Source organism: Ursus americanus, chromosome 1, assembly GCF_024610735.1.
Source record: "Ursus americanus isolate L20-20 chromosome 1, mUrsAme1.1.p, whole genome shotgun sequence".
Taxonomy (NCBI): Eukaryota; Metazoa; Chordata; class Mammalia; order Carnivora; family Ursidae; genus Ursus; species Ursus americanus.
In genome coordinates, this window is record NC_142127.1 from 64,108,425 (window position 1) to 64,133,044 (window position 24,620).

At 36.4% G+C, this 24,620-nt stretch overlaps 1 protein-coding gene across 2 annotated transcripts in view; it reads right to left on the reverse strand.

Annotated features, from left to right (window-relative positions):
- Positions 1 to 469: 469 nt before the first annotated feature.
- The window catches only part of COL5A2 (collagen type V alpha 2 chain), a 136,942-nt gene continuing 112,791 nt past the window's right edge, over positions 470 to 24,620 (reverse strand). For both annotated transcript variants that reach the window (XM_045806308.2, XM_045806307.2), the window contains exons 34-54: positions 24,004 to 24,111; positions 23,601 to 23,654; positions 21,098 to 21,151; positions 20,827 to 20,880; positions 20,343 to 20,396; positions 19,820 to 19,927; positions 19,651 to 19,704; positions 19,065 to 19,118; positions 18,213 to 18,374; positions 17,458 to 17,565; positions 16,203 to 16,310; positions 14,687 to 14,740; positions 12,964 to 13,071; positions 12,377 to 12,430; positions 9,710 to 9,817; positions 9,272 to 9,325; positions 8,164 to 8,271; positions 6,018 to 6,309; positions 5,113 to 5,300; positions 2,823 to 3,062; positions 470 to 2,163 (exon numbers count right to left, since the gene is read on the reverse strand). In XM_045806308.2, coding sequence (XP_045662264.1) covers positions 2,017 to 2,163; positions 2,823 to 3,062; positions 5,113 to 5,300; positions 6,018 to 6,309; positions 8,164 to 8,271; positions 9,272 to 9,325; positions 9,710 to 9,817; positions 12,377 to 12,430; positions 12,964 to 13,071; positions 14,687 to 14,740; positions 16,203 to 16,310; positions 17,458 to 17,565; positions 18,213 to 18,374; positions 19,065 to 19,118; positions 19,651 to 19,704; positions 19,820 to 19,927; positions 20,343 to 20,396; positions 20,827 to 20,880; positions 21,098 to 21,151; positions 23,601 to 23,654; positions 24,004 to 24,111 — 2,271 coding nt within the window. In that variant the 3' untranslated portion in view covers positions 470 to 2,016. The remainder of the gene's footprint in view (positions 2,164 to 2,822; positions 3,063 to 5,112; positions 5,301 to 6,017; positions 6,310 to 8,163; positions 8,272 to 9,271; positions 9,326 to 9,709; positions 9,818 to 12,376; positions 12,431 to 12,963; positions 13,072 to 14,686; positions 14,741 to 16,202; positions 16,311 to 17,457; positions 17,566 to 18,212; positions 18,375 to 19,064; positions 19,119 to 19,650; positions 19,705 to 19,819; positions 19,928 to 20,342; positions 20,397 to 20,826; positions 20,881 to 21,097; positions 21,152 to 23,600; positions 23,655 to 24,003; positions 24,112 to 24,620) is intronic.

Genomic DNA, 24,620 nt, shown 5'->3' on the forward strand with positions numbered 1-24,620 from the left:
GTTTTAATACAAACAAAACTCACAAATGTCTTTAGGTACATAAATATTCAAATGGAAGATGTAAAGATCAAATAATAACCAATTTGGGAAAAAACAATGTTGTGAAATAAATATTGAAAATAAAACTCTGAAATCATTTAGGCTAAATTCATATGTGATATACTTGGAAACATACATTTTATTATCACAGTTTATTCAGCCATGAAAATTCAGTTGCTTTTCTCTTTTTATCAACAATACTACCCTGAGATTTTTAAGGGCATAGACAGTGATAATTAGTGTCGGTGGCCTTTGTGTGTGATATTGAAAACTGATTTTCGTTTCTGAGCCATTATGTACACAATGGAAGCTACTTGTTGTTTTATCCTTTAAACAAATGGCAAAAAAGAATACTACAACGCTTTACTTTTCACCATTGGATGTAAAATGGAACTAATATGTTCAAAGGAATTTCACAAAACGAAAACCATTGACATGACAAAAGCGTGCATTTAATTTGATGCTTTGCAGAGATACATGACTAAGTTGCGTGCATGGCTTGGCCTTTGGGATGGTCCCAGCTGTTTATTTTTAAAGAAAAAATAAAAATGGAGCCAACAAATGCAATTAAGGGGAAAAAAACCTTGAGACACAAGGGGACCTACATGTTCTGGTCTAAGAAACATGCAAGTATCACAAAACATTCCAGATACAGTATGACAGATGAACAATGAAAAGGCACTGGAACAATGCTCCTTCTTTCAGAAATGGGAAGTCTAACAATTACTTTTTCACAAATGGTATTGATGAAACCATCTTTATTTTTAAAGAATTTTATAGAAGGAATTTTAGCACCATCATTAGAGGACAAATAATAATACATTTTAGCCCTGCCTATCTCCAGTCTTGGAATAATAACAGAAGCATAGCACCTTTTAGTATCTAAAATATAAACAAGAATAGTAAGTCCATCCCAGCTTCTAGAGATGAGGTAGCTCATGCTAAGAAATGTTGGGTCACTTTTCCTATGAGAGTTCAAAGGCCAAATGTTCTAATTCCAATCATCACATTTGATCAGAGTCAGCTCCACAACTTGAGTTTCTAAATCTTTTTCTTCATTATAGGCTTCAGGATGATGAGATTGTACATGTGGAAGACTCTCGATTTTGGGTCCTGGACATATGTTTATAAAGTTGTACGTGTAAATTGTTTTGCATTCAATGTCTTCTTAAACAAGAAAGTGCAAATGTATTCAATGGTATATTCATGTAACTTCTATCTATGTTGATAGATTGAGTCAAGAGGGAAAGATACCTTTAAATTTGAATGACAAAAGTCTAAACTTACCACACTTAACAAAAATTTAAGATCACTTTGTTTTCCAGAAATTCCACTGAATATATATTATTTAAAAATTCTATTTAAGACAGTGAGAAACTGATGTGTTTTTTTTTTTTCAAAGTTCTCTTTAAAGAGTCTTTCTGGTAGTTAAACAATATCAAGACATACATGTGGGTTTCAATCACAAGGATGAACATTTTGATTTCATTTTTAATTGATAATCTGGGAATGAGAGGTCACAGAAGGGCACTACTTTCTATTTTTCAAACTACAGCCATGTGATATAAACATGTGTTGTGGTTTTACATACCCCACTCTTTAAGCTACCTGCCAGGAAGAATTTTCTCATAAATACTAAGCAACTTTGTCATTACATTGAAATAAATTGAAGAAAACGGAGATTCATTTATTCAATCAGTTTACTTTTTTAAAAGGTGGTCATTGTCACTGGTCGTCTCAAACCTAAACTGCTGTATTGAAAAATATTTTAATTCAATTAAAACTTGAGGATTGTAAGTAAAATAAATATTCTGAAGGATAAGGAGGCCAGGCACTTAAGACCATATATACAATGCTGATGCAGGATCAGCCATTACTTCAAGAGTCTCAGGATCAGCTTCAAACAGTCAAATTTCTTGTGAGTGGGGTGGTCATTGATGGCGGGGGTGTGCTCATGTCGATGTATCTTTGCTTGCTTTACACAAAACAAACTGGCCCAATTTCGATGCCAAATTCTTGGTCTGTGCTACCAACATCCACAGGGGCAAGATCTATGATGGGTAAGCGAGCCACATTCTGCGTTCTATATTCAAAGATGGTCTTGCCCACATTTCCATTTCGTTTCTGGAATTAAAGGGTGTAATGGGTTAATAGTACAGATAGACAAGTTATTCCAAAGATGTTAGACATAAACTTCCAAGCCAAATTCTATAACGTGAAAGCAATGATTTTGAGAGCACTACTAACATCAGGTTAGGTACTGGCAAGGCTGGCAGGCATTTCCTTCATGCTTTAAATTGAGGAAATGCCTTTTGTTCTTTTACAGCTTCCTAAAGGGTCACTAACATAGATTATGAAAGCCTTTTTGCTTTTCACAAATGAAACTATAACTCATCATTAAATATTTTCCCTTTTTATATCTATATATGCAAGTGAAGAGACCTACAGATCAACAAAAAATGGAAGCGCTATCTCGATTGATTACATGCTTTAGAATCAAGGACTTCTAAGCCTGGAACTGAGATTAGATGAAAGCGACTTGCAGAAGCAGCACAGAGAGTTTGCAGAAGAGTTGGGTTGAATCCCAAGGACCCAGTCCTTTGTCAATTATTTTGTATTAAAACTTCTTCCACGCTTCATGGACTAACACACATTCATGTTTACCGTAAAGAACAAGTATAAACAAAGTGGGGGTAAGACTGCCCCCGCTTCTGCCATGACAGTATTTTTGTCAAAAATAAATTTCTTCTTCAACCAGATCAATAAATGTCAAAAGTACTTACAGAGCAAGTATCATGAAGAACGATGTATCTGAATCTAACGTTTCCCTCTGCTTTGATTTCCAAGTCATTTGACCCTTTGAGAACCACGGCTTTCTTGAGGTTCTTGGCTTGATCATCCATGTATCCTACACTGTTTTTACAGATGTAAGTAATGTTCTGGGAGGCTTCTTTTGACAGAAGGCGCAAGAAGGTCATTTGAGTAATGGCTGCATTAGGTGACTGATGATCTCCATAAACAAACTAGAGAAACAAAGAATCTTTGTTATGCGAACACTGAAGGTTTCATAGTGCCCTCTGTGTGTGTGTGTTTTGATTTCAGACATCAGTTTTGAGGAATATTATTTTTATTCTTTATATAACAACACTCTTTACCTATACAGAAAAATATTTTGAAACTTCAATGAATATTCACAAGTAAGAACCTCTGTCTTACTACCCCAAACAAAAGGTAATGAAACCAGTGATAATTACAACTCATCAGAGAAAGTTTAAGTATTTTTGAAATCTGCTTCTCTATTTGTTTAAAAAATCTTAGATATTACTTTTTAGAAGTTATACTTGAGCACTGATTTAATCATGTGTCAAAAATAACTCCCTGTTTTTATTGCTAAATATAATAAGAACTGGGACTCAATTACTGGCTTAAAATCTCTTAAAACCCACTGTTACACAGGAAATATAAATTACAAAATTTTCATTAGCTAACAAAAGCAGATAATCAAAAATATTTTTTTACAGGCTCTTTTCTACTCACCTTCTATTTTGAATTTTATTTTCAATGCTCCTATTTAACCTTTTTTACATATTATATTAACTAAGTTACATTTCCTTTGGGTATATTTAAATTTTAAAATTTCCTACTCATTAAATAATGGTAGATTCTAGTGTATCCTATACACATCCATAATGTCTCATTATGTTTGCTATGAACGTGAGTTCTGAGGAAAGATCAGAAGCAGAGGTGAGAGGAAAATTGCAGTTATGCTGCCGTCAGGAGATCCAGAATGAAATATTCATATCATAATAGGAAGTGGCAGGGTAGGAATCTAAATACAGGACCATGAAAGAAACATAAAGGAGACTGGACTTAAAAATATTAAAAGAATTCATATGCAGTTGACCCTTGAAGAACATGGGTTTGAACTGCATGGGTCCACTTATACACAGAATTTTTCAGTATATACAGTACTATAAATGTATTTTCCCCTCCCCATGATTTTCTTAATGCATTTTCTTTTCTCTAGCTTACTTTATTGTAAGAATATAGTATGTAATATATATATCATTCAAAATACATGTTAATCATCTGTTTATGTTATGGATAAGGCTTATAGTCAACAGTAGGCTATTAGTAGTTAAGTTTCGGGGGAGTCAAAAGTTGTACGCAGATTTCTGACTGCACAGACTTTTGACTAATTTTTCTCCCTAACCCCTGTGTTGTTCAAGGATCAACTGTAATTATAAAAATGACTTAGGTTTAAATAATACTACAACGTTTACATAGTGATTTAATTATTAAAAATACTATTATGGTAATGATCTAATATTTATTTGTAGTTTATCGGGTACTAGATACTATTTTAAGCTCTTTATGTTCACACAGAGACTGTGAGATAAATATTATCACTTTCACTTTATTTTTTAAATTTTTTAAAAGATTTATTTTTTATTTCAGGGGGCGCCTGGACGGCTCAGTTGTTAAGCGTCTGCCTTCTGCTCAGGGCGTGATCCCGGCGTTCTGGGATCGAGCCCCACATCAGGCTCCTCCGCTATGAGCCTGCTTCTTCCTCTCCCACTCCCCCTGCTTGTGTTCCCTCTCTCACTGGCTGTCTCTCTCTCTGTCAAGTAAATAAATAAAATCTTTAAAAAAATAACATAAATAAAATAAAATAAAATAAAACAAAACAAAATAAAATAGCAAAACTGAGGCTCCAAAAGGTTAAGTGACTTCCTGAGGTCACAAAGTCAGCAAGAGATCCAGCTGCTAGTCACCAAGGTCTCCTGATGCTAAATATAATCCATGTCTTTCAACTGTGGCAAGATCCTTTTAAGTATACTGGACAGTCACTGTCACATGCATTAAAGGAACTAATAGTAAAAACAATTACTTTTCCACATTCCATCAATGGGAAGATTATCATTCAAAATTTATGTTAATATAATTCATAGTAAAATTTATTTATGTAATAATAAACCTGGTCAAAAACAATAGCATAGGCCTAAATAAAAATAAAATATAATAAATAATGAAAAGCAAAGAATACAATTTTTAGTAGGCATATTAAAATACCTGAGATCCTCTATTCATATCAAGACCATACCAAACAGGCTTATGGTCGGAAGATTTGCTGGCCCACCAGGTCTTACGTGGTACGCTGGATGGGTTTGCTGAAATACATGTTTCTCCTGTGTCCATGTTGCAGTAAACTTTGATTGCATCTTCAACAGATCCCTGGTTAGGATCAATCCAGTACTCACCTATTTTCCAAAATAAAAATACGTGCTAGATAAAGAGAATTTCAAACATGATTATGAGTCTCTAAAAGAATTAAGGAGGGTGTGAAGATAGGAACTCACTGATGAGGGACTCTTTTAAGAGAGAGTATCTTAGTTCAGGAAATACTCTGCAGCTAAGGAAAAAGTAACTGTTATACATCTGAGTGCTTTCTATTGCCAGGCACTGTTCTGAGGCACTTTGCCACATCCTGGGGGCTCAAAACAGGCATGGGAAGGAAACATCATTATCCCCATTTTATAGATAGGAAAACTACACCAAAAGGAGAAAATCCAATTACGTGGCTTTGCCAAAATGGATGTGTTCTCATTAAATTTAGAAAGCCAATATTTTAAAGCAAAAGATAACTGGAATCTAACAAAACAGCATATTGTCAAAACTATGAGTAAAGAAAGGAAATGAGTAGAACTACAATTAGGGTGCTATAAATAATCTCTGGAACTACATGAAATGGGATCATTAATAGAGTATGCCCTCTTTTATAATACTTATCATCTCATCCTGTAATTTTTCACGTCATTGGCTGTCCCCACCGCTAAACCATAAATTCTGTGACAGGTTTGCCATTTTACCTCTTGTGTCTGTCACTTGAGTAGAGAGTCAGCAAAATATTTAGTGATGCAGTTGAGAACACGGTCAGGAACAAAGGACCCTGCTCAAATGGGCAGGGGTCTACTCACCGCTCTGCTTTGCAGAATGGCAAAGCTTTAAGTCATCACATGTCCGGGCTGGATGCTTTTTAGAGCCATCAGGACTGCGCATGGTTTCAATCTGACTACTGAGTGACTTCAGGGTAGCGTGGACCCCTGGGTCAGTTTTGTTTCTGTCATCCGGAGCCGCTTGGTCTTCAGTAAACTCTGGAAGTGGATCCGGTATGCTCTCATCGTAGTGACCCATGATATCTCCGAGAGCAGCTGTAAGGTGACCAGGGGGACCGGGGGGACCAGGTGGACCAGGCTCACCAGGAGGACCCTAATTTTTAAAAAATCAGAAACACAGTTAATATATTTTTCTGGTTTTGTCTTTCAACTGGACACAAAGGCATTGATGGGACTTGGAATGTGGGGAGTTACAGTGCGATATCCCAGTTTGATGGTACCTACAGATCTGTGACCTCATGACTTTTTAAACTAGATGGCTCTGGCCTGCTCCTGTAAGTTTCTAAGCATGAGAAATGATGCTTAACTTTTATAAGGCAACATATCTGCAAGTCAGCATCTAAAACCAATAAAAATCAAAGCACAAAATATTTGCTCTGATGTTTACCTTGCAGGTGCAATATATTTTATGTTAAGAATGTGTAGATATGGACATTCATTTCCAAGCTGTTTGGGGCAAGGTAAATTCAATATTTCAAAAGGATTTATGGACACAAGCTGGAGGAGGAGATGCAGAGGAGTCATGGGTCCTAGTTCTGTAAGACCTCACATCTATATCAAGGAAATACGTGCAAGAAACACCACCGAAAGAATTTTCCCCTACTTCCACATATGGAAGAAAGTACAGAAAGTCTTTTTATGTGGATTAATTAATGTGTAGATTAAATTTCTCTGTACTAAATGCAATTGAAAAAAGTTCTCTTTAGCTGTTTTATTAACACAAATAAACAGCTCTCTTACTCGCCTGCCATACAAGAACTATTGGAGTAATAGGGACATAAGCACAAAGAGTGGCAGGGGCCTGGCAGTGGATCCTCGCTATCAATCCCTCAATTACAGAAAATTTCCCAGGGAAGAGCTCAGCAACTTGAGGGCATCGAGGGACAGCCTGCAGAGATATGTAGTCCGCATTTCACGTAGGGAGCACAGTCCTGGCCATCAGGGGGCTGGAGCTCTACCAGCTGTGCCATGGGAAGTGGCTCTGGGACAAGCTGCTTCAAACTTCAGTGCTAGCCTGGCCTCACCCCCCAACAGACTGGTAAATCTGTTCGGCTTTTCTCCTTTTAGGTCAGATTGTGATTCTATGCATTCCTTTATGCTAATCGGGGGAAGAGATTTTTTTTTTTCTATTAAGGACCACCAAACCACAGAATAAAGTCAATCAAGAGTCACGTAAGTCAGAGGTATTCCAATTTCACATTCCCAGAGACATAGATAGGAAATATTTCCATTCCCAGAGAAATAGATATGAAATATTCCTCTTGACCAGAGGAAAAAGGAGGCTATTCCATCCATATAATAAATAAGAAATAATTTGGTTTAATGGTAATATCAGTAAAGGAAAGAGACAGAATAAAGAGGGAAAGGTAAAGAAGACCAAAGAAGAAGAAACAGCACAGAGGGACGCATAAACTCACAGACAGACATGCACACGTGTGCATGGCAGAAATAGGAGGATGTTTCCCAAATTCCTGCTGTTTCCCAAGTCAATACTATTGGAATTTTTCATAAGAAGTTTTCATTTAAATCCTCTCTGAATGTCATTTTCAATAGAGAAAAACTTTAATTTCATACTTCTCCCTTTCCAGAATTTTCATGAATGACTACCCTCATCAATCTCACCTTTAGTATATTTATATTGCCATTTAAAGCAAAGCAACATTTTCATAACTTTAATTATAAATACAATCATAGCCTGCTATTTTCTCTCATTGGTGTCTCACGAAGTCAAGGCTTTGGTAGCTTGGACTCTAAATTTATATACTCTGAATAATCTGTATTAAAATACTTGAAATAGTTACTTATACAGACAAGCTCTTGTGTGACTTCTAGGTTTGTTTCCAGAGTTCTTTTGATCTCTTGTCCACCATGCTGCACAGATGTTCCTTGGATAGAGTCCAGCTCCGGGAACCAAGAGCATTACTTGCATGCAAACCCCTGTGATTACCTCAGGTCCTGCTTCTCCGACACTGCCCCGCACACCAGGAGGCCCGATAGGCCCAAGTGGTCCAGGGTTTCCTTCTTTACCTGAGGGACCAACTGGACCTGGAGGACCCTGCCAAAAACAAAGACTGTATTTTAGATTCTATGAAGAAAACTTTTTACCATGACTATCCAATCAAAGAACTGTTTTCCTTACAGAGCTATCACAATTGTCCTGCTGACAACTCATTCATTGTCCTGCTGACTAAACAACGGAGTTGATTATGGTTCCTTAATGTTCACTGTTTCATCACACATGAATTCTCCATCTATCCATGCGTGGTGAAAGAACAGCATCAGTCAAAAACTTTTATGGGAAGAAGGCTGTTCCATCAAATATCATGTATTGTAAAGTTAATTAGAAATTTAATTAATTAGGACTAAGAAAATGACAGAGGTATGAGTGATTAATAGAAGTTAAATTTATGTGCTATTCCCCAGGATCTCATCACATCCTTGTTATATTAATACTACTCTTCTCAATGTTATGTATGATTTGTTTACACTGTATTTAGACATAGTGGAAATTCTTTCCAAAGATTGTCCTAAGTGATTATGTGTGTCAATTGTCTTATGACATTAGTGATCTATTGGAGGCAGCATTGATACCATGTAGAATTTTGAAAAGTTTTAAATATCGGTTTCATTTTATTATTTGCTTCTGAATTAGCCTTATGCAAACTACTTCTGAAAGTATCTCAGTTACTTAATGGAAAAAAATAAAACATATCCAGCTTCAAAATCTATTTCTACCTCATAGTAAGTGTTACTGTATCTTCTCAAAGAGTTCAGTGAAATTTCAATGAACACAGACTAAGAAAATGAAGTAACAGATCAGTATATACACAGTGGGCAACAGATTTTAATGTGGGTCCATGGAAGCAATATGCCATGTTTTGGAATATTTCTACTTAAAGGTAATTGCTGAATGGTTTGTCTCATCCATTTGCTGCCAGCTTCGGGGAACCTGGGCCGACTCCAGCTTCAATGCCATAAAAATGATACTCAAGCCCCAGCACTTAAGTCACCAAAAGCTTATTATTTACATCTGCAACTTAGGTTTTGTTACTTACTCTTGGGCCAAATGGTCCAGGAATTCCAGCACTGCCTTGTTCACCATTTGGACCCTAAGTAGGAAAAAAGTAAAAACTGTTGCCAAAATATTGACAGTTACATTTTGCCATTCTCAGCTTTTAAAAATGTGCTGTCATTGACTTTACCAGCATAAACTAATTTCTTGAAGTCATCAATCTCTACAAGGTCTATATGAGTGACTAATACTAAACTGTAGAGTAATGGCACATATATCCTTTTGCTTTATTTCTTCCTACAAAATTACAGAGCTATGCGGCACATTATAATAGATAACGGTAACTAAATATTCAAGATATGTTTTCAAATGAAAATAAGATACAAAAAGTCCGACCAGTTTATGGACAAATAAATACTCCTGTCAAAATACCTGTGTATTTTCACATGGAAGGCAAATAATACTTAAAGGAATAACTTACAGGAGGTCCGGGAAGACCTTGAAGACCTGTGAAGCCCCTGTGACCCTTCTGACCTCGGTCACCTCGGTCTCCATGATCACCTTTGTCACCTCGAGGTCCTTGGGGTCCCTAGGAATAGGGTGATGGCATGGACATTGCTTGGTGAGACTATAATTTATTGTAATTTTAATTTTTACAATTGTATTTACTACACTTTTGAATACTATACAGTAGTCCCCCCTTATTCATGGGGGGTACGTTCCATGACCCACCATGGATGCCTGAACACTATATACACTATGATTTTTCCTGTACATACATACCTATGATAAGCTTAAAATTATAAATTAGGCACAAATTAAGAGATTAACAATAATGAATAACAAAATAGAACAATCACTACAATATACTCTGATTAAAGTTATGTGAATGTGGTCTCTCTCTCTCTCTCAAAATATCTTATTGTACTGTACTCACCGTTCTTCTTCTTGTGATGATGTGAGATGATAAAATGCCTACGTGATGAGATGAAGTGAGGTGAATGACGTAGGCATTGTGACGTAGCATTAGGCTACTACTGACCTTCTGATGATATGTCAGAAGGAGGCTCATTTGCTTCCTGACTGCTGTTATCCGCAGGTAACTGAAACCCCGCAGAGTGAAATGGCGGATAAGGGGGAACTAGTGTATGAACTAGCATAGTTACTTATCTAAATAGAATTAGACCTAGAAGTTTTTGTCTATTTTCTTCAAGGAAGGAAGGTGATCACTAAAAACATAAGATATATAATAATGCTTTCCTAAAGATTCAGTTTTGAAAATGTTTACCCTGCATTCATACTAAAATGATGTATTTTTTAAGTTTGATCTAACCTATCTGAAACATTTTCCAAGGACTGTATTTCACATATTATGCTGATATCATTATGTAAAAATATTGCCACCATACATAGATTCTTTTAAACTAGAACATGAATTCTTACTTACTTATGTTACCTCTAGGAAAGGAATGTTTATTAAATTTGCACATGTAGATAAGCTAACTGGATATGATAGCTGGGAGTATACTAACGAAGTTGGCCATATTTGAAAGTTGCTAAGAGAGTAGATCTTAAAAGTTCTCACCACAAGAAAATAAAATTTGCAAACATGTGAGATGATGGGTGTCAATTAAACTTACTGTGATATTGTGATAATCACTTCACAATATATACAACATCAAATTATTGTGTTATGCACTGTAATCATGTTATATGCCAATTATATCTCAAACTTGGGGGGAAATAAAAAATTGGCAAAGTCTTGTTCAAGCAAATGGAAGAGGAATACCATCATTAAGTCACTCTCCTCTAAAGAAAACACAAAGAAATGCTTGTTATCCTTATACCTGCAATATCTATACCCAAATCCATCAATCCTGATCCTGAGAAACTAAAGAAAAAAGCAATCATTAAGCACCTTCTTGTGGGATAGAAGCTATGTATAGAGAAGAGGTAAAAATTATCAGATCGATCTGATCAGTCTTGGGCTGCCTTTTTGCTTGTTTGTTTGTTTGTTTAAAGTCTTAGAAAACAGGAATCCAGTGGTTCACAGTAAACAGACAAGAGGCATAGGGTCACCTACTATAGGGACAGCTTCTGTTGTATTTAATTTTCCTAAAAGATAATTCAAACTCTATCAATCTGACTTGGGAAAATGGAAAATATCAAATAGACTGGCTATCAGGTTAATTATTTTCTTATTAGTTTCTTGTAATTTTGCTTGGTTCTCTCTCTCTCTCTTTTTTATTTGGACATCCTAATTGTCAAACAGTATGGGAATCTTTTTATAATAAAAGTGAGAGTAGATCTTAGTTACTTTTACATATTTTATATAATAATACAAATTTAAATACTAAAGTCAGCCTGAATGTTTTCATGTAGAGAAGTTCTTTTGTTTTGGGGTGTCCTAAAATTTCATAACTGAAAATAAACTAAACCAGAGAGCACCTATTTAAATGATTAACTAAAATTCATTTAATCAGGAAAAATAGACCACATTGTTTTTGTAACCAGTTAGAAAATCATTCACTTGACATGCCATATAACTATGAAATCTTCACCAGTCAGGCTCGAATCAAAGCTGAGAATCATGACTTAATAACAGGCCATGAATTTATGGCTATTATTTTTCTTCATCAAATAGATATTAATTTATATAATGAGTGTGAAAGGAACATGGCTTATTGGGTTCCCATCAAAGATGATTTATTCACAGTAAAACATCTGTATAACAATCATTAACCTGGAAGCAATTGCAAATAGCAAAAAGATAAGAACATAAGTAGGGTAGTTTAGCTGAAAATAAAAAATATTTGACTATCACTTTTCTAGTTTACAAAGAGATTTCAAAACCATTTTCCTATGTGATTTCTAGAAAATCTCTAAAAAAGGCACTATTATTCCTATTATTTTGAGAGAAACCTGTAACTCTAAAGGTCTTTATTGATTACTGAAAGAATTCACAGTGAAATTCAGAGGACATATCTTAAAATTATAAAACCAAATACAAACTTCTGGGTATTAATATTTTTGTCCACAGTTTGAGGAGCTTGCTAATTTTCATTTATGAATCTTAAATTGCACTTCTATGGGAGTATATATATTTTTTGTGAGAAGATTTTTATTTTTAAAGAAAAACAGAACTTACAAGTAAGCCACGTTTTCCAGTTCGACCAGGTGGTCCTATAGGACCCCGAGAACCCTAGAAGAAATTTTCACAAAAATCTGTATGTAAAAAATGTGAATATACTAAATAGATACAGAATTCAAAAATACGTAAGTTGGATACTTATATATGTTTATGTGTATACTCTTATGCCTAATTGATTAAAACCAAGCTAATGTCCTTAGGCATAAGAATTGTAGTGCTCACTACAACTCCAATGACACTTCTTTAGTCAATTTTATTAATTGACTTCACTGATTGAAGATCCCCTGAGTGGATTACGTGAAGACATTTACTTGCTTAAATTTACCATGATGCGTACTTACTACGTTTCCTATAAATCACAACATCTTTAGATGATGAAATTCAAAGTATCAGGATTTGTGAATATCATTAGAAATCAAATGTTTTCCATTAACATTAAAACAGTGTAAGTCATAATTGTTTCTCCTTCTTTGTTCGGAGTCCTTAATCAAGTGCGCATGTATGACTCTGCGTCTGCGTGCGTGTAGCTCGTGATATGGCACACTGATGTTTGTAACTGTCAGGGTGAGATGAACTCTCCTTACCGGATCTCCTCTTTGTCCTGCATCTCCTGGGGCACCAACAGGGCCGGGAGTTCCAGGGGCACCCTGAGAGCCTGGCAGACCTGCAGGTCCAGGGTCTCCACGATCACCCTGACGAGAATAACCATGATATTATTCTTCTCGTAGTTATCCCAAACCAATGGCATTCTCTATGCTCATGCTATTCATGGTAAAAATATATACCTTTTTAAAACCTGATTTTTATTATTTAACTTATACTTTACTTAAATATTTTACTTATATTTACTTATTAATAAATCAAACTGAAAAGAATAAGAATATTTCCCCCAATTTCAGATGTCCTCCCTCCCCTCACTCTCACCCTATGACTCCCACAGTCAAGATTGCTGGAATACAGCAGTGCCACCTCCAGAATTTAGCATGTTTCTTACAAAAGCAGTTTTCAAGCGTATCCGTTTACTTGGGATAAACACTTACCAGAGTATGAAAACTGGGAAAATTTTAAGGAAACCACTTTCTAGATTTTCAACTCCACATGTGTTCTCTCAGAGAACTCATCTGAAGTATCCTTCCCTACTTCCTCTTTAATAATCACCCCTCTCCCATTTTATGAAAGAAAAAGCATTCATATCTATCTGCAATCTTATTATCTTGCAATGCCCCAAGGAGTGAACACCTCTGGGCACCAAACTAAGGACTTCCCCAGAATGCACAGTTCACTTGAGAGTAAAGCAATGAGGTATTTGGAAAGAGGCTGTTCTTTATTTTATCCAGGTGACCCAACTATGACAAGTCTCCAAATCTTGATTTTCAAAATGATACCAGGGAATACATCAGCAAAATCTTTGAAGACTACTGCATTGTACAATGTATACTGACCAAGGGAAAAACCCAGGTGCCAAGAGAAGTTGCATTCCCTGGCTTTATGGTAGACAGAGGAAGGGCTTACTCTACAATTCCTCAAAACTCTTTCTTTTCCTTTGAGTACCTATAAGATACTCTAAACATGTTATTTAATGCACAAATGTCCAATGGAGTAAATATTAATCCTATTTAAAGTATTTGAAAACTGAGGTTCAGAAAATTTGTTCAAGGCTGCACTGCTGGTTACTTAAGGAATCAAGATTCCAGTCAAAGTCTGTCTAACTTTAGAGCCCATTCTACCACATGAGCTCTCAGAGTGAAAAGAGTCATGTGTCATACTGATTTTTTGCCTTTCTGTGGATTGATATGTAGTCTGAGACAACTGTGTGACTACCCAAAGGGGCTGGGACTTCAGAAAAAGTTGGGGATATTTTCAGTTCAGTATTTGTCATGAAATTTAAAACACATCATGGGATATACAGTATGTAGAAAGCCACATGGTTTATTTACTCCTGGGGCATTCACTTGAGGAGATGAGCAGAGAAATTTAGATGTCACCCAGCTCTATTTCTGCTTCCATACTTTTGTGAATGCGTTTGAAATTTAGACTATTTCATCTGTATCCTCATCCAAAGCCTTCCTGTTGCATCAGATATGAAAGCAATGTGACTTCCTACAATTAATAAGAAATGCCATCTTACTCTGCTGTGTACTCAAATCTCATTTCATTGACAAGATCTACCCAAATTATGACATTGCTATCAGAAAAATCAGGGCTGCCCCAGAGCTATGAAAGAAAGGACAAATTTTACTCTTTAGTATTAAAAAGATTTCAAATTTACATTACTGCAGATTTTCTAATCAGTGAAACTGCTCTTACACGTTCTCCAACAGCACCGTCCCGTCCTGGAGTACCATCATTACCAGCTGGACCCTATAAAGAATCAAGTTTGAAAAATGAGTTAACTGAATAATGAAAAAAATCTCATTCCAACTGCCAGAAAAATTACAGCATGTTTTCCACCTCTCTTCTATAAAGTATAAATTAGCACTTATGGAAATTCTAGTAGAAGAAAGTCTTCTGCCATCTTTTCTATTACTTGGAATTGCTTGTAAAATTATTAACATGTTCTTACTTTTTTTGGTGCCAAATTTAATACAGTTTTATGGAAGACATTGCATTTTCCACTTACAATCCAGTACTTATAAAGTGCAATGTTATTTCCTTGCCCTGTGCACATATTCCATATTCAAATCTTAAGGATGCCCAGTTATTTATTATGGCAGTTCAACTTTAAAACTATCGTGGAATTTGCTACAAATTTGGGTCCTTCAGTGCTTTGTGTGGAACAATACTAAATCTATGCTCAGGTTGGCTTAATCAGCCTCTTCAATGGTGGGCCTAGAGGAGGCAGCACCAGATGGAGGAGCCCCGCCCCCAGGGAACTCCCCCCACCCCAGGCACTCCCTGCATGCATCCTGCACTTAATCTAACTTCTCCATTTCTATTTTTTAATTTTAAAACAGGAGGGAAAAAAATCCTCAAATCCCTTGAAAAACATAGGCAATATTTTATTTTGGAATTTTCTTTTTTGTTTGTATCACCAGTGAATGGTTTTTCTCACTTTCGTATCTTAAGCTTATCCAAACAATATCCTTAAAGTTTTAAAATAAAACAACTGGGTTTAGGTATGAAATAACTTTCAGAATATACATTCTTCTCTCCCTATATTACTTCAATTTTTTTTCAAACTACGTTTTTGTCATTTGATGAAAAATTGCCCTGAAAGGTATTGATTGTTTCAAGAAAATGTGACACTGTCTAGTGATTTACTCATGAAAGCACTGAACAGAGAAGATTCCAACCTATAGCTTCTCAAATCACTTTTCAAAAATTGATTTCCTCTCAAATGAGACTCAGGGAAATTACATGCATAATGTTACTTTATAGTGATATTTAAGTAGAATGATCTCTCCTTACTTTTCTCTTTTCATAAGCTGTAATCGTCATATTAATCCTATTACCATGAAACTTGTCAATTTTGAAAAATACGCCATTATAGAGTGAAATAACAAGGAAAAAGATGAATGAACGTGTCCTTTTGCTTTCAAATCAATTTGGCAACAATTTAAATCAACTAAAATACTTGACTCCGGACTAGATGAAGTCAGTGCAAAGACCCCAAACTTACTACCTTCTCTGTCGTCATTTAGACAACTCTCTAGGGAAGTAAAGTACATCAAGTAACATCACTAAGAAACTTTAGGTAAAATGCACCACCGATGTCTTTTTTTTTTTTTTTTTACCATCGATTTCTAAATTGATTTCTAAATAAAAAAACTTCCCCCTGACACCCAGATCACAAGAGGAGAGTTATTTTCACTGTAGCACTCACTTCGGGTCCAGGCTCCCCTACGGGGCCATTTGAGCCCGGGGGTCCCACGGGTCCAGGCGGACCTTTATCTCCCGGTGCACCAGTAGGTCCTACTTTTCCTGGTGTGCCCTGAAATAAGAGTATAAATATGTCAAGCACTTCTGAAGAAATGTAAGAAAGCCAGTTTACATAAAGGCTGCGTTTAGTCAAGTGGCCCCTCAGTCCCTCCTTCTAGAATATTAACTATCCATGATCCCACAATTTCCATGTCACTGTAGTACCTTCTTAGAGGCATGCTCACTTCTTATCACATTCATTACGACATATCAAAGGGACTAAAAAGTATCCTTTGCCACCAGCCTCAGGTGTGTATTTTGGGTTCTAATCCCATGTGCTAGAGTCGATTCTGGCCGCCCGAATGGAATCTGCATCCTTGGTAAGAAACGCTCATCCGCACGCACTCCTGCTTCATCTACTCACTTTATTTCTGTATCTCGGCACTTGCGTTTCGCTATCATATTGGGAGATCTTACTTCTGGGCCCTTGGCTCGCTTCTGATAACAGTAAAATCTTCCCTAACTCCCGGTTTCTGGTTTCAGATCTCTACCCACATTCCCCCCGTTCCAAGGTCCCAGCAGTACATCTGTCTACATTCCGTATAAAAACATCATTTTTTTCCCCACAAGCATGTAAACTTTCCACGGTAAAATTTAATCTCTTCAAAGCTAACAGTAAGTCCAACTTTTATCCACGCTGTAGGGAACAGGAGTCTCCTAGGCCCTCCAGGGAAAGGGAGATGACTTTCAGAGTCCGTCTTTACAGCTCGCCCCACTTTCACCTCCAATGCTACTTTGGCTCAACTGCTTCTTCCCTCTGATGGTTTATGCAAACTTGCCCTCTGAACTGTGAAATACGGATGTCTTGGTTAGGCATGTTTATTTAAAAAGAGGCTACCTACTCTCCAGAGGAGATTATCCCCCTTCTTTAGCTCCATGGGTATTTTTAATCTTTGAAGAAAGATTTAGAGTCACCCAAAATCCATATACTTATTTGTCTACTTCTCTGGTCCCCAGGTTAAATAAATATACTTTTCGAAGGACCTTTGCAAGGTGCTTAAGTAAGGCATTTGACAGTTAAAGTCAATGGTTTTTAAGATAGTCAGAATTTGTGTCTAAAAGAGACTTTAAATCTACTAGGGAAAAAAATAAATAAACTCTCTCTTTGCAAATTATAGTGCACATAATCAGATGAAATATTGACAGCCACGGCCACTCACCGCTGGGCCTGGCAGGCCGGGCATGCCTCGCTCTCCACGCTGCCCCGGCATACCCACAATTCCTCTTTGTCCAGTGGTTCCAGCTGGACCCGGGGGACCATCGGGACCCTAATTTTGAGGATAAGCTACAATCAGAAATTCTCCAGGGTAAAACCATATGCAAGGACCATATCACAGCTTTATAGGTTTTTCAGTACAAGAAAAACAATTCTGTTTCATAAAACCATACTATATATGAGTAGTCATAATTTACACTCCACGCAGAGCCTTTAACATTGTTTAAAGGTGAAAGCGGCTCATTGATTTCCAAGAAACTTGAAGAGTAATGTAAACACTGATGGAATGAAAGAGGTAATTATTCAGGCAACTATTTTTCCTCTTTTTAAAAAGACAAAGAAAATTTTTAAATAACGAAAAGAAATAGTAATCTAGCTAAATACATTAGTGTTTTGAGACATTTAGATATCAAATAAAATAATGTATTTTTAAAAATTTTCTTTATACAGAACAGATATTTAACAAAGAATGTTCTCTTGTTTTTGAGCACTGCACCCATTACTGTTGTATTTTATACTTGTACATACACTTTTTCTTCTAGAGCAGAGAATTGTAAATTTAAAACATATAGGGCCTAAGGATTTATGAAAGTATGCAGGTTACTGTATAAATAGTTTCTTTGCGGCAGTAAATATTAAAGACATCTATCAGTAAATATCTTTATTAGAGGTGGCCGCAAACCAAGATGCCAAACTTACAGGTTGCCCATCTTCTCCTGGGTCTCCTTTGTCTCCTGGGCCACCAGGGGGGCCAGCTGGTCCTCGATCTCCCACTCTCCCATGAGAGCCAGGGTCCCCGCGAAGACCTGGGGGTCCCTCCTTCCCAGGTTCTCCTAAGGGCCCTGCAGGTCCTGGAGCTCCCTAGTATAAGATAGAAAGAAACGCACGAGGGCAAAGTCAAAGCTACATTAGAGGACCTGATGCAATGACCTCTCGGGTCCATTTTTCCTGTTAGATAATCAGTCATTCAGTGGATTTAAACAAAATTAAACAAAACACAGCTGCAGATTCATTTCCCAGGAGAAAATCTAAATTATTCGCAGACAATTACCTTTGGCTCAATATCAAAAGTGTGTTGAAATTAACTTGAATTTTCAAACTTCTTAAGCCTCTGTTCCATCAATGAATATATAACATTTTATTCTGTCTGACCTGATCTTTTCATGAAAGAATAACATTCATTAAACGAAGTTCCAGAGATGCTTCCTAACTGAAGCAAATGGTTATTAGCAAACAATACTGTTGGAATTTAGTACTCAAATGGAATAATGGTTAAACAGTGGGGCTAAAAAGGACTTGTAAATAAGCACCTCCAAGACATGCTGGATGATTGAAGACGAATTTGCTTTGACAAGTTACCAGTGTGTATGAATTATTAGGATAATGGTTATTGACATGGGTTAACAAATCATTAAGGGATTGAATAAAAGAATAAACAGTAACTCAAATATATATGTGTATCTATATAATGTGTACGTGTGTGTGTGTGTGTGTGTGTGTGTGTGTGTGATTACTCCACTACCAGTGATTTGAATTACTGAGTTGACTTACAGGAGGGCCTGGAGGTCCAACTCTGCCCGCAGAACCAGGAAACCCTGTAGCACCCTAGAAATGCAAAATCCTATAAGCAAGTTTAAAATAACTATTAATCACATATACTTTCTGGGATCTATTTTTTCACAGGGATACCTAGGCTTTAGATTCCCTTCCTTGTTGTACACAACAGATTTTTATTGTACCTCTGTTTTTGAGAATGGATATGAATTAATTAGCAGGAAGAATGCTATTTTTCTCTTTCTACTTTCCATCTATCTTGAACATATACAAATATGTTCAAGGCTAGTGCTAGAACCACATTAATCCTTCTCATACGAGAGTCCTGTAGAGCAGTTCCCCATTATTCCTCACCTCTTCCATAATTAATAATATTCTTTATGTTATATAGGAAGCAGCTGGGTCTCCAAGATCATAAAACTAATTGCAACCCAGATCTCCATTTACGTGTCCTTTCCACAACAGTTTACTTATACAAGTAAAAACTTGTTGTTATAGCTTCAGATTAACTTTAAAATGGCCATCAAGTGCCAGGTGTCTGTGACTAGCTGTGTGTAATTCCCAGAGCTTCAAACCAACTTACAGGTGGACCCTGAGTTCCTCGGCCACCTTTGAGTCCAGGAACACCATTAGGACCCTACACGGAAAGAAATGAACAAAAGATCACTATAGGAAAGCAAAATGGGCAAACACAAAGTCTAAAAGTTGGGCTCATGACTCAAGTTTTGGTGTTTGTTTTTCTTTCCACTTACATGAGGGCCTGGGGATCCTGCTAGACCTTGTGGTCCAGGAGAGCCGGCATCTCCCTTCTGTCCTGGCTCTCCGGGTTCCCCTTTCACTCCAGGCTGCCCATCAGGACCCTACATCAATTGCATAAATAAGCAATTAATTATAACACTTACAGACAAGTTATTTGACAGTAATTATTACCAACATACCATTTAACCATATATTGTTAAATGGTACTTTGTAATCAGTATTAAAACACAGGAGAAAAAAAATGCCCTAATGAGATCTTTGAAGATAGTCTGAAAAAATAAGTTATCCCACCACATTTTTATAATAACAAATAAGTGTAGAATTTGAAGTAGTACAAACTCATCCATTTTAGTGCCAGTCATGAAAGAATGTATGGGAAATGAGAATATTGCCTAGAAAACTATAAACTTTCCAGCATCTTTAATATACCTTCAATATGACAATGATAATCAATTAAATTTATTGCTATAATAAGAGGAGTATTCATTATAAATTAGAAATATTAGAAAATTATACCTGAGGTCCAGCAAAACCAACAGCCCCAGTGGGGCCATTTTCACCACGAGAACCCTAGGATAAAACAAAGATTACTGTAGCTTTCACATTTTATTCTAAATGAGAACAGTTTTTAAAAATACAACTATATAAATTTGTAGTGTCTTGAAATGTGTATATAGATGATTAGATGTATTTCTTGAGGAAGCCTTTTAAGGGTGATATAGAGATAAGGGCCATAGAACAAAATTTCCAAGGTCTGAAGTCTCTAAAACATTTCTTAATTATTTAGTAAATGAGCAGCTTACCGAGATTTAATAGATTGCACAGAAATAACAGACTGGTAAATTTTTGAGTTTAATGAGAGAAGTAAATGCTGAAAACTAGTAAGTTATAAATAGCCTGAACCGACAGGCATGGTTTTATATAAATATCAAGATAAAATGATGAACTGGTTTTCTGCTCAATCCCATTCTAAAAAAAACATCAAAATACTGTCACTTACAGGATTGCCACGGGAGCCGGGAGGGCCAACCAAACCTCGGGGGCCGGGTTCACCCTAGAAAGCAGACATTAGATGGTTAACGTCCAAAGCAGGAGCAAAACACAGTGTAAATGGAGGACACTGAGTGCTGTGTGCAGGGCAGATTGTGGGGAGAACTCTGAGATGATCTGGCCCAACTACCACATGTTATGAAAGAGAAAACAGCATGAGAAAGAGCTATCATCCAGACTTCCTGATTCTGAGCCCACAAAACATCAATTTATGATACTACCTTTTCTCCAGTGGGACCTGCAGGACCCGGAGGACCCAAGGGACCTGGAAGACCCTGTCAATGAACAGAACACAGACATACTGAAGAAGAGAAGGCGTGGAATTCTCCATGGTTGAACAAACAATCAAAGAAGGTACCATTTTGTTATAGCTTAGCTGATTTGCAAAACATTGTCTATAATAAATGATATAATCTGTATATTCTTGAGATTTTTCTATTTACCCTAAAACAATTTCCTGGATGTTCTCCACAAAAGGTTTTAATCTCTTTCATCCACCTCAACTCATCCCTACATAATACTGTTTTTAAACATAAGTCCTAAATTAGTGCTATTCTCTAATGTTTCTGTGTTTCTTGGCCTGTTTAATTTTGAAGTTTGAATATAGGTTGAAAAAAAGCTTTTCTTCTTTTGTATAGAATATTATATTCTTAAATTATAGGAACAAAATACCACTCTTTTTTTTTTAAGTAAAACTGTGGTAAAGCATTGAGTTTTCTACATTCTCCTAAGATTATAAGGAGTATGACGACCCAACTACACTGAGTTTGGGGTTCTTTATGCTCAGAGCTTAGGGAGCTATCACGTGGGGGTTCAAACTGGGTCTTCTTGACATGTGGTCACATCTTTAAACTGGACTATAGTGGAGTCTTTTCTGGAACAAGTTTTTTATCTGATATTTGTGCATTGCCTCTTCATATGCAGCCCAAATATTCCTTTGTCATTTAATTTTTGTATGTATTATGGAAGGAATTTAAGGAACAAAAAGGATTTCTTAAATTTATATTCTTATAAGAACATGAGAAAACTGGGATGCCTGGGTGGCTCAGTTGTTAAGCATCTGCCTTCGGCTCAGGTCATGATCTCAGAGTCCTGGGATCAAGTCCCACGACGGGCTCTTTGCTCAGTGTGGAGCCTGCTTCTCCCTCTGCCCCTCCCCACTCATGCTCTCTCTCTCTGTCTCTGACAAATAAATAAGTAAAATCTTTAAAAAAAAAAAAAAAGAACATGAGAAAACTGTGACCATATATTTTCTAGATCTATAACAGAATAATATTCTTCCAATAATTTACCTAATATATTTCCTTAAAAGAATCGGATTAAATATAAAGATCACTTCATTAAATTCCTTCTTTTTTTTCTTACAGAGAAAACATGCTATTCCTTTTTTCCCTTTACTATGAGATTACAGCAAGTGCTCTGCCCTGCTTTCTCCCTAAAGCAATGTATTGTCCTTACTGAAAATAAAGCAGTCATCGCTCAAGTACTGTTTCTATTACACTGCATTTTAAAGTTAGTTCATAGGAACCATAGATGCGTATTTCGATTTCACCTTAGAATAAACTGTCAATACAACACTCCTTCACACAGCACTGCACTACTTTAATATGCACTATAGGCCATCGATGACATAAGATACAAACAATATGCCAGATTTACTTAGACCTTTTTTGAAATACGAAATCAAATATTAGAGCTAACTACAAGGCAAGAAACATTTCATGTTCATAATTTGCTAAGTTAAGTGTGTCATCCATAAGTAGATTTTCAGAAAAGAGAAAAAAAGGATAATTACCACCAAGACTAAAGCTTTTCTTTATTGTACTTTATTGTCTTCATTAAAAGCTAATATACTCAGTGCATTAACAGTGGCTCAATGTGCAGAATTAATATATTAATGATGGTTAGATGTGAGCTCTTTTTTTGGTACAAGTACTCTTACCAGGGCACTGAATGACAACTACCAGCAAACCATGTCACACTGAAACAGAAATTATTCACCAAATCTCAGGAATTATTCCAGGAAATGTTGAATGTATGAGCAGCTGTATCTATTTGCTTTTATATGAGAGAATAATTTCATTAACGTCTAAAAAGTTATATTCAGTCTGTCCTTAGAATTGCAAATGTATTCTATGTTTGAGAACTGAAAGCTTCTTAAAGGTCAGCTTGTGACATGACATTAAGCAATGCCATGGGGTCAACCATCCTTCTTTACATTTCACTTCTTCATCGTCTTTATTGGTGAAAGCATTAATGATGATTCATTGTGCAGTCATTTTCTCACCCCTAACATTGAGCATACTGAGAAATATTTACCTCAACTTGGCTACTCTGCAAAACTCTACTGGCCTGCCTGGAATGAGGTCTAGAACAGCTCATTAGATCAACACTTGAACAAAAATAAACACAGCATATGAAATAAAAAAGAAGGTGGAGAAAGATAAAGAGGGCCCCACTGCTAAAAGCACTGTTCTCAAATGCACAGTAAAATGTGTTCTATTTCATTTCCTCAACAATGACTACTTTTTGGCTTGCTCTAATTCAAAGTAAGCAAAATGAGTATCCATGATTGATCAACATCAAATCTCAAAATTCACCATTTTCCAAATCCTGACCATATGGAAACACAACGAAATTTATTTTGGAAAGTTGAGGCAAATTCATGTAATGATGATACTGTTGGTTCCTAGCTTAGCTGGGGAAAGGAATGATTTCACTCACCCTTGCTCCATCATTTCCAGCTGTTCCTTCAGCACCCTTCTCTCCTATGCCGCCCTGGGAAAACACACAAAATGTCATTTATTCATTTAATTGTCTTTTTCTCTCACTTGAATGGAAGCTTCATGAGGGCAGGGGCTTCCCTCTCTTGGTCATAGTTATATTCTCTTGAGCCTAGAACAGGGCCTGGCATTGTGTATTTTTCTCAATAAATATAGATATTGAAAGAATGAAAGAGAAAGGAAGGAAGGGAGGAAGGGAGGGAGGGAAGGAGGGAGGGAGGGAAGGAAGATTGATTTGTGACTTAGGATGGTAAAAGTAAAAGACTGCTCAGGAAATAATTTTCAGAAGGAATTCAGAAAGTCTAAATGAATGAACTAAAAAACAAAACAAAACACAGACTTACTCTGTCACCCTTGGGGCCTGGAGTTCCTGCAATTCCTCTTTCTCCTGGCATACCTTGAAGTCCTGGTGGGCCTGTATCTCCAGGGGTCCCCGATGGTCCTGGACTGCCCTAAAATGAACCAACAATAAGGGACCTCACCAATACAGTATTAAGATTGAGCCACATGAAATTTCTCTGCTGGTAGGTCAAAAGAGTGGAATATCAGAGATTTCATATGGTTCAACTTAGTGCTTATATTTTTCATTTGTGAAAATTGTCTCTGAGGTCATTTTTTTGAAATAAAAAAGACTTTGCCTTTCTGATTGTTGGTTTAGTTTTCAACTTTTTTCTTTGGGGAAATTAAGCATCAATTCAAATAAAAATAATGGCTGCCTTTCTTTTTCTTTGACAACATCACAGGGATCCTAATAAAGAAAGAAGACATTACTTTTAGAGAGTATTTCACTCTCACTAATGAACCCATGATATCAAGCTTGCTTATAGGCTAAGTCAGTGATTAAACCGAAGCAGATCCTATGTAATCACTCTGAACCTTGAAGATGAGAAGGGATCTAATGTTATATGATCACGAAAAATTCTACTTTGTTTATACTGAAGTTGATCATCTTGTCTTCTAC